At 44.1% G+C, this 14865-nt stretch overlaps 1 protein-coding gene and 1 pseudogene across 1 annotated transcript; both read right to left on the reverse strand.

Annotated features, from left to right (window-relative positions):
• Positions 1-226: 226 nt before the first annotated feature.
• tlr7 (toll-like receptor 7) lies at positions 227-6645 on the reverse strand. The gene is made up of 2 exons (XM_055877872.1): positions 6530-6645; positions 227-4026 (listed from the first exon to the last, which is right to left on the reverse strand). Exons 1-2 carry the CDS (start codon positions 6545-6547, stop codon positions 853-855), a joined length of 3192 nt encoding a protein of 1063 aa, XP_055733847.1. The 5' UTR covers positions 6548-6645; the 3' UTR covers positions 227-852.
• Positions 6646-8556: 1911 nt separating this feature from the next.
• LOC129820844 (FERM and PDZ domain-containing protein 4-like) overlaps positions 8557-14865 on the reverse strand; it is a 68604-nt pseudogene continuing 62295 nt past the window's right edge.

The raw sequence follows: 14865 nt of genomic DNA on the forward strand, positions 1-14865 counted from the left end.
AGTCAAATGTGTTCAACAAGCTGGTTGGTTGCCTCAGTCAGGTGGATTCTGGGTAGTCAGTGTTGGGGCATGTTTTTAGGGAAGTTCTCTTCTGATTTTCTTCCTACTTTCTGTAATTAATTTATTTTTATACTGTTTCATATGGCATGCATCAAGAGATTAAAGGCAGAATCAATTAAACATTTTGTGAATCATTATTATTTTTATACATTTATTGTTACCTTACTCTCCGCAGCAGGATAGGAGCTTGAGACAGTATATTTATAAGCATTGCAGTACAGCAAACATAATCAGTCAGTATTAGAGATGAAAATTCATATCTAAATATTCTCAACATATACATTACATTTACTGTAAACCTTAAAACCATATTCTCACCAGATACATTACATTTACTTTAAACCTTAAAACCGTCTTTAAGATAATTGTCACATTTACAACAATTACCACATAAAAAGTCTACACTACCCACTGGGCACAGATGTCAATTCAACGTCTATTCCATATTGTTTCCATGTCATTTTATTGAAATGATGTGGAAACAACACCGATTCAACCAGTGTGTGCAGAGGGGGTAAGGTGTATTCTAAGTGAAAAAATGTAATCTCCTCCTGAAGAGATTACTGTATTGTTTTTGAGTGCCTCTGACTGGCTGGCACCATAGCCACAGATTCCCATCCCCCCATCTGAGCTAAATCAAACAGAAACTTCATAGATTAATTGATGAAGTTCTCCATTGGTTTGCTTCCCTCTTTTTGTCATTAAAGACATTACACAATCATTACACAATCACAAAAAAGGGCAATGCTATGTATTCTTAACATGGCGAAAAATCATTGTGTTTGGCCTTTTTCAAAGAGTCTCCTTGAAGAGATTACTGTATTGTTTTTGACTGTCTGTTACCAGTACACTCCTTAGGCTAAACCAAAAGTATTGCTGCGCTTGAGGATTTGTTGGCCACTCCATCACTGACCGCCTATACAACCTCTTCCGGAGTCTCAGGTACTTTGAGTGACTGGGGACTTTTTCCAGGAAAATCAAGACAATCACATCATCTCTCTCATCCATAAGCCTCTGATGGGCCATGTAGAATGCGGTCTTGAAGTCGCCGCTCTTGATGTACTTGTTCGTCAGTATGAACACGGTCCTCTTGCTCTGGTGAATGCTCTGGGAGAGGTTGTCAATCAGGGGGCAGCCAGGGATCCAGTCTCGTTCCTCCAGACACAGCTGTAAGGGGTGGTCCTCATGGTCCTCCAGCTGAACAAGCAGCTCCTTCAGCACCCACTCAGATACCTCCGGGTCCTTCTTGTCGTACACTACGAAGGCGTCGTAGGAAGCGCTCGGCGAGGACAGGCGTCTGTAACCTTTGAACTTGGCCAGGAGGAAGTGGTAGAGGTACCACACGTCCCAGAGGAAGAGGTGGCTGGAGATGGAGAGGGTGACGAAGCTGAGCACCAGGGATGTGAGGAGGATGTAGAGGATGATGGATAGGTAGTTATGCTGGCAGGCCTGCAGTTCTAGGTCCAGGGAGATGACCGGATGACCCTTCTGGGCTCCTGGAGCAGCACAGGTCACAGCGGTGGCCAGTCTGGGGATGTTCACCATGGTGCGGTTCAGCCACATCACAAACATGAGGGCGTTACAGTTGCACATGAACTTGTTGTTGTTCAGGACTAACGTGTCCATTTGATCGACAACATCATCAGGCATGCTGGTCTGCTCAATGTTTTGAATGTGATTGAAGCTGAGATCCAGATACTTCAAACTAAAGGCGTCCTTGAGGAAATACGCAGAGAGTTTGGATATTTGATTTTTGCGTAAGAGGAGAGTCTTGAGAGATCTGGTGCAGTTGGAGAGCTCTGGGGGAACTGTTGATATGCTATTGCTACTGAGATCTAGGACCTCTAAGTACTGAAGAATAATCAGCTTCTCCCAACTAAAAATCTTCAGTTTGTTGTTGTTGATGTAGAGATTAGTGAGTTTGTCTGGCAGGCCTTGGAAGACTTGCTGAGGGATGAAGTTGAGGTTGTTGTGAGAGATGTCTAGGACCCTCAGATTTAGCAGTTTTTTGAAGTAGTCGATGTATCTTGTATCACCGTCTCTCCAAAGCATATCTAAACGGTTACCTTTGAACTCTAACTTCTCCAGAGAGAGACTCTCCAGCTCTGTGTTGGTGGATGTAGAAATCTTATTATAGTTCATTAGTAATATCTTCAGTTTGGTCAGCTTTTTGGTGAAATTAAGCATGTGGGTCAAACCCTCAGATTCAAAGTAATGGTTGTTGTTGCTTATGTCCAAGATAACTAAACGACTCAGTTCCTGAAACGCTGAGGAATAGAGAAGGTCTAGACGATTGAATGAGAAGTCAAGGTACTGTAACTTAGTGAGGAAAGTAAACTCAGAACCATTTAGACTTTGGCTCATGGCATTTCCAGAGAGATTTAGGCATCTAAGGTCAGCAAGGTTCAAGAATCTGGAGTGAAGGAAAAATATATTATTCCTGCTGATATCCAGGGTTTTTCCAAACTTGCTGCACTGGGTATTGACGAATGAATTCAGCGTCCCATCCTCCTTGTCCTTGTATTTGCAGCTGCGAGCGTACTCATCGTATCTAAAATAATGAATCTCTCTCACTTCTCCATTGCGGCTATGCCCAGCATCTGACATTGGGGAGCCATGTATGGCTTCTCCTCCTGAAAAGGCAACAGACTGACCACTTTCAGAGGGGGACGATATTTTGTTGTCAGATAAATTGATTATTTTTAAGCTTTTCAGTTCCATTAGAATGCTGAGGTTGGTTATTTTGATGAAGTTGGTGCCCAAGTCAATGACCTCCAGGTTCTTTAGATGAATCAGTGGGCTGATGCCTTCCAGGGTGAGTTGCTGGAAGACGAAGGCCCTGATGCGGAGTACTTTCAAGGATTTCAGGGAGGAAAATGAGGAACTAAGGTGCAGTGTAGCTGGATACCTCTGCAGCTCGTAGTTAAAAGACAGGTCCAATTCTTCCAGGTTGGGTAGAGCTTGTGGGAAGTAAGTAAATGCTATCTCTCGAGCTAAAAAGTTGGTTGAGAGATCAAGTACTCGCAGCTCTTTACAGTTCTGAAACCACTCTCTAAGCACATACGTAAGGGAGTTACTATGCATGCGTAGTATCCTCAGTTTGGTCAACGTTTTAAAGGTGCGTGTGTCTATCTGAAGTGAATTGTTAGGACACGGAATACAAGGAAATGGTGCATTGTAACAGCGCGGGCAGTTTCCGCTCAGGTCAAGTATCTCCAATTGGGTTAGGTTATGAAAATCTTTGTCAGTAACCATTTCAATCTTGTTGTTATAGAGATACAACTCTCTGAGACTTGTCGGTAATCTTGGGGGAATGTAGGATAGGTTATTTGACTTGAGGGATAGGAGAGTCATGTTATCAAGCTGTAGAAATGCTCCCTCCTCAATTTGATAGGAAACATTACATGGGTTACGATAGTAACAATTTTGACCCAGGTAAAGAATCTGTACATTAGTGATGTCAGAGAGGTTCCTTTTCAGAATGGTATATATTTTATTCACCTCTAGACTGAGCAGAATGAGGTTCGGAGGGAGACCCTTTGGAATGCTGGTAAGCTGATTCCCATCCAAATACAGAGCCTTCAGATTCCTCAGGTCTTTGAAGGTGTTTGTCTTGATAGTCACACTCTCTGTGCACATGCGGTCCTTGGGGCCGATCTTGATGGGCACGCAGTTACAGCGCATGTCGATCTCGGTGAGGTTCTCCAGGCCCTGGAAGGATGTTGAGTTAATGAGAGGGATGTGGTTGATGGTGAGGGTCAGGTTGGTGGTGTTTCTGGGGATGTCCTTTGGGACCTCCAGAAGTCCTCTCTCAGTGCAATCTACGTTGACCATTGTGTCGTTGCTGGCCAGGGTGACGTCACAGGGTAGGGTTTTGGGGTACCAGCTTCCAGCTGCCAGCACAGAGGAGCACCACAGGCCCAGCAGTATCACCCCACACACGTGGAAAGATGCACATTCGGACCTCTGGGGGAACAGGACAGTGTTATTACTAGAGGGATAATGATAACACACTCTGACCTCTGGGGGAACAGGACAGTGTTATTTCTAGAGGGATAATGATAACACATTCGGACCTCTGGGGGAACAGGACAGTGTTATTTCTAGAGGGATGATAACACACTCTGACCTCTGGGGGAACAGGACAGTGTTATTTCTAGAGGGATAATTATAACACACTCTGACCTCTGGGGGAACAGGACAGTGTTATTACTAGAGGGGTAATGATAACACACTCTGACCTCTGGGGGAACAGGACAGTGTTATTTCTAGAGGGATAATGATAACACACTCTGACCTCTGGGGGAACAGGACAGTGTTATTACTAGAGGGATAATGATAACACACTCTGACCTCTGGGGGAATAGGACAGTGTTATTACTAGAGGGATAATGATAACACACTCTGACCTCTGGGGGAACAGGACAGTGTTATTTCTACAGGGATAATGATAACACACTCTGACCTCTGGGGGAACAGGACAGTGTTATTTCTACAGGGATAATGATAACACACTCTGACCTCTGGGGGAACAGGACAGTGTTATTACTAGAGGGATAATGATAACACACTCTGACCTCTGGGGGAACAGGACAGTATTATTACTAGAGGGATAATGACAACACACTCTGACCTCTGGGGGAACAGGACAGTGTTATTACTAGAGGGATAATGATAACAAGTTTTATTTGCCAGTCGCCTCTCTTAAACCACAGGACACAAGAGAGTCTTAAAATAATTTAGTAAATTAACTGCTCAATAAAATATACAAATATAGAAACCAGTGGCTCAGCTCAACAAAGCTGAGCAACAAAGCTACTGCAGATGTTGGTTAATTTAGGAAAAGGTTGTGATGGCATTTTTTATTTTTTACTATTTCTTGTTCTGATTCTATTGACCTTTACTATGTTGTTCTGCATAGACATAAACTTAAACAATATATAAAAATGTCCTTTTACCTCTATTGAGTCAAAATTCAAAAGGCACTCGCACATCTGAGCAATCTTTTTTGCAGGCGCATGGTAACAGTTGAACAAGATGAAGGAATAAGGAAACCGCACACTGCTCTTGAATGTATCACTGATCTTTAATAAGTTTACGTATTGGCCTCACGGCCTTCGTCAAAAAAAGCTCTGACGAAGGCCGTGAGGCCAATACATAAGCTTATTAAAGATCAGTGATACCATCAAGAGCAGTGTGCAGTTTCCTTTTTTCCTTCACCTCTATTGAGTCCTTTATAATCATGGTTAATTAAGAGTATTGGCACACACATGCATCAATCTAAGTAACATGATTAAAACTAATCCCCATCAAAATCTGTCAGTTATAATTTCAGAGAAATCCAATATTTTTGTCTCAATCCACCACATCTACCTATGTTGGTCTTCTGCATCGGCGGTGGAAGGTGTCCAAGCTACAGCGATGTTTGTCAGACCATGAGATGTCCTGAAAGTCGGTCTTCTCACGAAAAATGTATGTAGTGTCCAAGCGGTTTGGCCTTCAAAACGACTACGACCACTCTATCCACTCTATGGTCCTAATAGTTGGAAGGCCAAACCGTTCAGTGTTTTCTGTTTTGCTCTACGACCCGTCTGAAGGTAACCCATACAAACGAATGGAAGTATGGAGGTTGTTTTGTGCCAACAAAAATAAGGGGTTAAATATGTGTCCAAAAAACTCAAATATTTCCTGAGCTTTCTTATATCTCCTAGACAGACTCTTCAAAACATGATGTATTTTTTAGACCGACTTTTTAGCCAATTATTAATGTGCGATTCAATGCGTCTCGGTAGTAGCAAAGGCCAAATTCAATATGTTATTGAATTTATACCTAAAGGGGTCCTAAAATCCCAAATCGAATAACTAAATGATCCATGGTATGACCATCGTGTTAGCTTAGAGGTTAGAGACACAGGTTAATCCCCAGTTTCTTCATTTTCATCAATCTTTTTTTTCTCCTTGCACAATGGATGTGCATGCTACACCCTATATTCATGAACTGTATTATCATGTGAAATGTATTACCATATTACATGTATTACCATATGAAAGGTATTACCATATTACATGTATTATCATATGGAATGTATTATCATATGCACTGTATTACCATATTAGATGTATTACCATATTAGATGTATGACCATATTAAATGTACTATCATATGGAATGTATTATCATATGCACTGTATTACCATATTAGATGTATGACCATATGAAATGTATTATCATATGGAATGTATTATCATATGAAAGGTATTACCATATGACATGTATTACCATATTAAATGTATTATCATATGGAACGTCTTACCATATTAGATGTATTACCATATTAGATGTATTATCATATGCACTGTATTACCATATTAGATGTATTACCATATTAGATGTATTACCATATTACATGTATTACCATATTAAATGTAGTATCATATGAAATGTATTACCATATGAACGGAATTCTTACCATCATGTGAGACATCATTGTTCAGATCAACGTTTGTGTGGATAAGTTCTCACGCCTCAGTTCTCTCTTACTGTAAAATAAAAGGACTACTAAGAACGATAAAATGTTCACGTGAAAACGAGAAAACACAGGCTGATGGAACGTGGAAGGACAACAGATGCGCGAGTGAAAGTGTCTTTAATAGCTTCCACTTCCCTTTAGGCAGATGCTAGACACCCATCTATCAATAGGCATATAGTACAACTGTTGCCTAAGGTCATGTTCCTAAAATCTAAATTGTTAAATCAATAAATGTTGTCTATTTCTGGTGCAGGCTTAATTGAAGCACTTGATCAGCATTTTCTGTATGTAGACTTTCTTGGTTTATAAAATCTAATACTATACATTCAATAGCTTAATTTGCATATATATATATATATATATATATATATATATATATATATATATATATATATATATATTTAAATATAATTTAAGCAGTTTGCAGCAGTACTGATGAATTGTGTGTGAATGGAGCTTCTTTCAAGCATGTGCTCATCCTTGATTTTTAACATTTATTGATAGGAATATGCATACAGTTTGTCTTATTTATGATAGCATTGCAGTCTTCAAAATGTTCTGCCTTAATATTAAATCTAAAAAGGGATTAAAGTGGATTTTTCCCCCCCAAACGATCTACACAACCTACTCCACATTTTCAAAGCGAAAGAAAAATTATATTCAAACAAAGATGTTTTGATTGCATATGTCTTCACACCCCAGAGTTAATACCGGGTGGAGGCGCATTCCACATTTCTTTTGATCCTGACAAACTCTCCAGTCCCTGCCGGTGACAAGCATACCCATACCATGATGCTGCCAGCAAATACAGAGGGTTTCACTTTGTGATGTGTTGTATTCAAGTTTTTAAATTAGGCAAAAAATTACATTTCTTTGCCATGTTGTCTTGCAGAATTACTTAAGGGCCTTGTTGCAAACATAATGTGGATTTAACACAGGCTTCCTTCTTTTCACTTTGTGATACAGGTTAGTAATGTGGTGAATGAAATGTTGTAAAACACTAAGTATTTGGTGGCAGCATCATGTTATGGGTATGCTTGCCACTGGCAGGGACTGGGGAGTTTGTCGGGATCAAAGGAAATATGAAAGGAGCAAAGCCCAGGTAAAAAGTTAAAGGAAAACGTGCCTTAGGTCTCTATTCAATACATATTGCAGAAGTACAGCTTTACAGCGTGATTTAAATATTAAAGCAATGTTGCCATGTTAGCAGAGACTGCATTCAGTATGTTGCTCTAAGATTTGTGAAAAGTTGATAAAATCTTATGAAATTTTTTTCACAGCTGTAATTGTTGCCAAAGCTGCTTTCACCAAGTATTACCTCTGGGGTGTGAATAAATATGCAATCAAGAAATCTTAGTTTTCAATTTTGTATTTATTTGGAAGAATTTCAAAACATTTCATTTCACAATTTAGATGAAAAATTTTAGGTAGTAAAATGTGAAAACTTTGCAAAGGGTGTGTAGACTGACTATGGGCACTGTATACAAGGAGGAAACGTGTTTACTGGAGACATGTGCTGACACATTTCTCTATTGTGTTACCACAGTTTCAGGTTCATTTTTTCTGTAAATGAAAGTGAAACTTAGGTTTAGAGAAACACATCACAAAACTTTCCATCAGTTGGGCGTGCATGCAGGGACAACTGGGACAGTAGCTAGTGGCTGCAGTGAAAAACACAGCTGTCTGTGCCTGGCGAGGTTAGAATACCCCATGCAGACACACTCTCCAGTTTCCAAACAGTAAATAATTAAACATTGTTATTCAACAAACAAGGTCCAGGAGAGTTTTTGGTATAAATTATGAGAAAGATGAAGTAAGCTCCCTTCACTCATGCAGAAAGGGGCTTGGCTTTAGAGAACAAGAAAACAATATTTGTGAAATATTTTGAAATTGATAATTGAAAATTAAAATGGACCTTTATGTATGCCATTTGTTATCAGAAGAATAAAGGAGACCAGAGACCATAATCAGATTGCAGAGTTTTAAACCTTTAATATGTTACAGTGCTGACTACGTAAATAACAGGAAAGTACTCAGTGATCATGTGCAAAGATTCATAAACTACGTTGGGTTCAGCAAATGAAAAAGATTCATAAACTACGTTGGGTTCAGCAAATGAAAAAGATTCATAAACTACGTTGGGTTCAGCAAATTAAAAAGATTGAGGTCACAATGGACTGTATCACATAATATCATTTATTGTCTTCCACATTGATTTGTCTAGAGCTCTTTGTCATATAATATGTATCATGTGTAAAATAATATTTCAATACAATGAATACAAATATAATGCAGATCCAATAGAGGACACATGATGCCCCAAAAATTAATTATCAATTTGTAAAAGTATACTTATCAAGTAATATCAGTGTATATACCCTAAGATGAATTATTTTCTTGTCAGAGGCCTAAATATAATCTCTTTTAAAAGTGTCATCACGATTCAGAAAAGGCAAGGTGCGTCACAGCAGTTCACATTGGTTTGAGTCGAATAAACCCATGTCTCTTACGTATGGCTTTGAAATCACTAATCAGAAAGACAACCGTGCTGTTCTGTTTACTTGTAAAGGAGTGTTGTAATTGAGCAACTCAGTGTATTGACAATAGCAGACATGGTGGTTAGAGTGATGTGTCATCGGGGGAGCTGCCCGAAGCCGTTTCAGCAGTCGCAAGCGGACATAACTCATGACGACCTCGTCACCTTGGCTACCAGCTCGTCGCCTTGGTGACCAGCTCGTCACCTTAGCTACCAGCTCGTCCACCTTAGCTACCAGCTCGTCACCTTAGCTACCAGCTCGTCACCTTGGATACCAGGTTGTCACCTCCAGCTCATCACCTTGGCTACCAGCTCGTCCACCTTGGCTACCAGCTTATCTGCCTTGGCTACCAACTCGTCCACCTTGGCTACCAGCTCGTCACCTTGGCTACCAGCTCGTCACCTTGGATACCAGCTCGTCACCTTGGATACCAGCTCGTCACCTTGGCTACCAGCTCGTCCACCTTGACTACCAGCTCGTCTGCCTTGGCTACCAACTCATCCACCTTGGCTACCAGCTTGTCCACCTTGGCTACCAGCTCGTCTACCTTGGCTACCAACTCATCACCTTGGCTACCAACTTGTCACCTTGGCTACCAGCTCGTCCACCTTGGCTACCAACTCTCCACCTTGGCTACCAGCTCGTCTACCTTGGCTAACAACTCGTCACCTTGGCTACCAACTCGTCACCTTGGCTACCAGCTCGTCCACCTTAGCGACCAGCTCGTCCACCTTAGCGACCAGCTCGTCCACCTTGGCGACCAGCTCGTCCACCTTGGCGACCAGCTCGCTCTGCCGGCTCTCATGGCTAAAGCCCTCCACCAGTGACATGCAGGCCTTTGTTAAGCAGCAGAGCATGTGAAAACTGAGTCAGGGTGAGCAGGGTGCACCAGGGCCATGTGACTACAGGCGCTGCCTCGCTCTAGGGCCTCCATGGAGAGCAGCTGGCTGAATCTCCACAGGTCGGGCTACCTGACCTCTGACCTCTGGATCTCTCTCTGGCCCCCTCCCTGACCTACACTGGAGCGCACTAGGGCTATTATCTAAAGGGCATCTCTCTGTGTGTCTGGGACCCCCTTGGGGAGGCTGTAAGTCTTCCCTTCAGTGAGTTCACATGGGCCAGCATTGTTCCCAGACTCATGTCACTCAAAGTCACAACACTGGCCATGTTGAGGTGTTCAGCCACAGTGGAGGGTTCAGCTCCAGAGGTGCATAGAGAGATTGTGTTCTCTACCTCAACACTGAGGTCGGTAGGGAGTGATTGGGTCCTTTGACCTCCAGAGAACGGCTGTGGGATGGGGTTTTCTCCACCTTCATCTACATCGTCCCCAACCATGTTGGTCTTCCTTGGGGAAGCATTGAGTGGCACCTCCTCCAGGCACATCCACCACCTCCTGCGGTGCAGTCTGGGTAGTGGCATGGCCCGGAGCTGCTTGGCATCCCGTGACTGAGAGCTAACTGATCTAACAGACCATACTGAGCCCTGAGACAAGCTCTTGGAAAGTGTCTTGGAAAAAGCAAATCTCCCCTCTGTGGCTTGGTGGAGTCGTCGGGTGACTGGACTCTCTGGGCGCTCCACCCGTTCAGAGTGGCTTTTGTTTTTTCCAGCAGCGCTTCGAGGCTCCCAGAGCCCGGCGTGATGCTGCTCCAGCTCCTCCTCAGCATCCGACTCCTGAGGCTGCTTGTGATACGTTCACATGGGTGTAAGCTTGAGAGGAATGCCTGGGTGCAGTATGGGAGGGACTCAGGGCTGTGGCACCCCTGCTGCTTTGGCACACTGGGAACACTGGACTCTGGACGTGCTGCTGCTACTGGTGAATGATGGTGGTGAGTTGGTGGTGGTGGCGGCGGAGTTGACCTCAGAGAGAGCTGAGGAGGAGTCTTTCCCAGCAGCCGTCTCCAGCTGTGTACAAGCTACACTACGGGGGAGCAGAAATACAAAGAGAATCATTAAGCATCTCCCTGACAACATGGTGCATTGCTTTGATCTCTCATCACCCTTTCCTGTTTTCATCAGCCGACTTTTTAGTAAGATTTTTTTCTCTAATTATGCTTTCATAACATAGCTTGATTTCTAGAGAATGGTGTAAAATAGAATAACGTTGCATTTCAGCACTTTGACCAACTCTCCCTGCAGCAAGTTTTGCATAATGGACCGAGAAGGCCTCACGCACAGCAATATTATTACATCTTACAACAATCCTCTACACATCACAGGAGTTTGGTGGCACCTTAATTGGGGAGGATGGGCTCATGTTAATGACTGGAGCGGAATCAGTGAAATGGTATCAAATACATCAAACACGTGGTTTCCATGGTTTCCATGTGTTTGATGCCATTCCATTCGCTCCTTTCCGGCCATTATTATGAGCCGTCCTCCTCTCAGCAGCCTCCTGTGCTGCACATGCATGCACTGTATTATTGTATAAATACTATTGACATTCTACTGTCTTTCTGCCTGAAGGGATGATTATACCCTGTCACTCTGACGCATATCCTAATCCCCATGAGTTAATCATTTATCAACAGCCACACTTCCCTCCTGGAATTGTTTCCCAAAGCCACTTAAAAATCCACTTAAGAATTTGATTTTCCTGTGTTTTATGCATATTTCCACACTATGAGGTTGGAATAATACTGGAAAAAGACCTGTAAGCACACAGACATCATAGGAATACACTTATTTAGTTGTACCTGTGGTTTCTTTGATCTTGGGCATCCGGTGGCAGTCATCTCCTCGTACGGTACCGAACCCAGGCTCAGCACTGGTGGCTGCGTGGATCTTCCTCAGCAGGGTGGGGTCCATGGTCTGATGTCTAGCCTTGCCTTGCTGCGTGGCCTGGCCTTGGGTGCCATAGGCCTTCTCCTCCCAACTCATATGGCCCATTCCCTTGAGGGAACACTCCGACAGTAGATGCATGTTTTCTCCAGCGCAGAGGGGGGAGTCCATGGGCGTGACACATCTGCTGCTTCCTGTACTGCAGCTAGCGTCTATGGAGGAACACTGTGAGCTCTGGAGGGAGTGGACACCCTCGCTGCTCTGTAACGATGGCATGTGCTTACTAAGGTGGTACTCATAGAGCCGTGTGACATCCTGCTCGGCTGAGGGGATCCTCGACTGCTGCTGCTGCCGGTCGCTGCTGGGTAAATTGGCTTCCTGGGTACTGTGGGGGTCTTTGGCATGGGAGTGTGAAGCCTCTAACTGCTGGCTCCTTTCATCCCAGTCCTGCTTGTCTCCCTTAATTGTTACCCTGTCAGAGAGGGAGGCTTGTGAGTCATTCACACAGTCTAGGGAAAGATTGTTGGCCACTTTGTTTTCAGGCGGCCGGTGATATCTTGGGGGCTTCTCTCGATACGGATATGGCGTTCGGCCCAACTCGAATTGGTTCATGTATGGAGATTCCCTTACAATAGCATTATATTTGGGTGGCTCCCCTCTATTTGAGTGGACTTTGCTGTTTCGTTTTTCTCTTGAGTCACTGGTATCTCCCTGAATCCTTCCCTCAGGGTCACTGTGCTTTCCTGGCTGCTTGCTCATCAAAGAGCCCATGTGCAGTTTGCTAAAGTAGTCGGTGGGGGACTTGGTCTCCATGGTCTCTGGCTCCATCTCTCCCCTTTCTGAGTAGAGGATCTGGGTGGATGACACACCCGAGGACGTGGCCCCTTCCTCTTTCTTCTTCTCCTCCTCCTCCTCCCCCTGGGTCTCCTGAGGGTCGTGCTGTATGGCCAGGGCCGTCCCGTCCTCATACCGTGTTACAGGAAACTCTATTTTCTCCTCAGTCAGAGTGTGGTAGCCCTCAGTGGTTGCTACATACAGTCTCAGGTGGGTTTCAGAGAGTTTCTGTGCAGCGACCAGCTCTGAGCTCTCTGTCATCTCAGAGGAGTTAGTCTCGTTGCCAGAGTCTGACGAGGACTCGGGGCTAAATGCCCTTGATATTTCTATACCTGTGTGCCACAGAGAGAAAGACATTTTATTAACAACTTCACCTGAGAGATATTATAAAATAGTACACATTTCATTGGTACAAAAAGAATGAAAGCTGTGAGTTGAAATGCATTTGTGCACTGTTCATAAATTATAAAACAAACAAAATGATACACAAAAAAAGCTCTGGAGACAAAATTAGTGTCACACAGCAAATGTTTTACGTTCAAAATGAATGACACAATGCACACACAAAATGGAAACATAGAACAAAATGTTTTTTTTATTGAAAAATCAACAACAACAAATGAAAAACGTTCATGTCTAGATAATTTGCGTGGTGTTAATGAATAAACGTTACAGTAGTGTAAGAAGAAGAACCTGTGCTATTTTCTGACTGTGGTTTTGGGCTCTGCTCCTCAGAAGCTGCCAGGGCCTCCAGGGCCTGTAATGTGGACACCACAGCTTCGTCCAGGGCCCCCTCAAGGCCCTCCTCCACCTGTGTGGTGACTGAGTCTATGAGGGACACTGGGATATTATCACGGGTCCCCTGGCCCTTCTTGACAGGCAACCGGGCCCCCCCGTGCTGCTCGTCCTCATCAGAGCGGTCCCTGAAGCCTGGGGGCGGGGCTGCGATGGCCAGGTTGAGGGAGTGAAGCAACACATCTTCGTTATCTTTCTCGTCCTTACCCTCCCATGGCGGGGGCAGGGAGGTCAGGTCGATGATGTCATCGCTGGACCCAGAGAGCGTGAGGAACCTAGCCTTGTCCAGATCCCCCATCAGTCCCATGTCCTCCTCGCAGCTGATGTCCTCCTCGTCCTCGTCCGCGTCTGTGGTGTCCGCATAGCATATGTCGTGCAGCAGCGGCTCCTCACTGCACTCGGTGATGCCGAAGATTTTGTCAGCGTAAGGATATCCCTCCCCGGTCATCCCCATGGGATCACTGCTGTTGTAGTCCTCATCTAGTCGCTCATACATGGGGTCGTGTAGAACCTCTGGGCCTTCCTCCATCAGCCTCTGGTAGCCCAGGTTCTGGGGGTCCACACTGTCTAACGGAGGATCCCCGAAAGTGAAGGAGACCTTGACGCTGCGGGGGGAGTCCTGGGGTTTGGGCCTGGGGACACAGAGGTAGGGTTGGGGGTGTGTTGGACCACTGGTCCCCCCTCTGGCATCCACCCTCTCTGCCATTTGCATGCAGTACTGGGGCGGCTGCTGTATCTCAGTGATATAGCCAGGGGCAATGTAGTCTGTGTCTCTATTGGTGGAGGGCTCTCTGATGCAGCGCTGGTTGTTGTGGTGCTGGTGCTCCTCACATCCCCTAAAGGAAGCGCTGTATGTCCACTCTATGGCCTGGTAGACCTGCTTTACTCTGGAGTCATGGCCTGAGGATAGGAACCAAACCAGGGGTTGATAATCAGGTTTCTGCAACAGCAGTTATATTGTATCGACTTAGAACTGTATAGAGTCTAGAGACTCACCGGTGTTGACAACATTCCCTGTTTTGGCCACGTTGAAGATGGAACGACGAGAGTCCACCAGTAGTCTGTAGTATCCAGCAGTCAGACAGGCCAGATTCATCGCATCAGTGGACTCCATTAGCAGAGTGATGGGCTGGAAGATAAGAGGACAACAATGAACACACACTAACTGGAAATAGACTAAGATTAAGTAATGTCAGGAGCTGAATTAAGACAAGGCTTAGTGGTATTCTAATGGTTCTCATTGAGCATTCATTTCCTTGCTCAATATTATTACAGAATATAATTTTCTTTGCTTATTAAGGCAAAGTACTAGAGGCTGATTTTTTTTGTTGT

This window comes from Salvelinus fontinalis, chromosome 23 (assembly GCF_029448725.1).
Source record: "Salvelinus fontinalis isolate EN_2023a chromosome 23, ASM2944872v1, whole genome shotgun sequence".
NCBI classification, from domain to species: Eukaryota; Metazoa; Chordata; class Actinopteri; order Salmoniformes; family Salmonidae; genus Salvelinus; species Salvelinus fontinalis.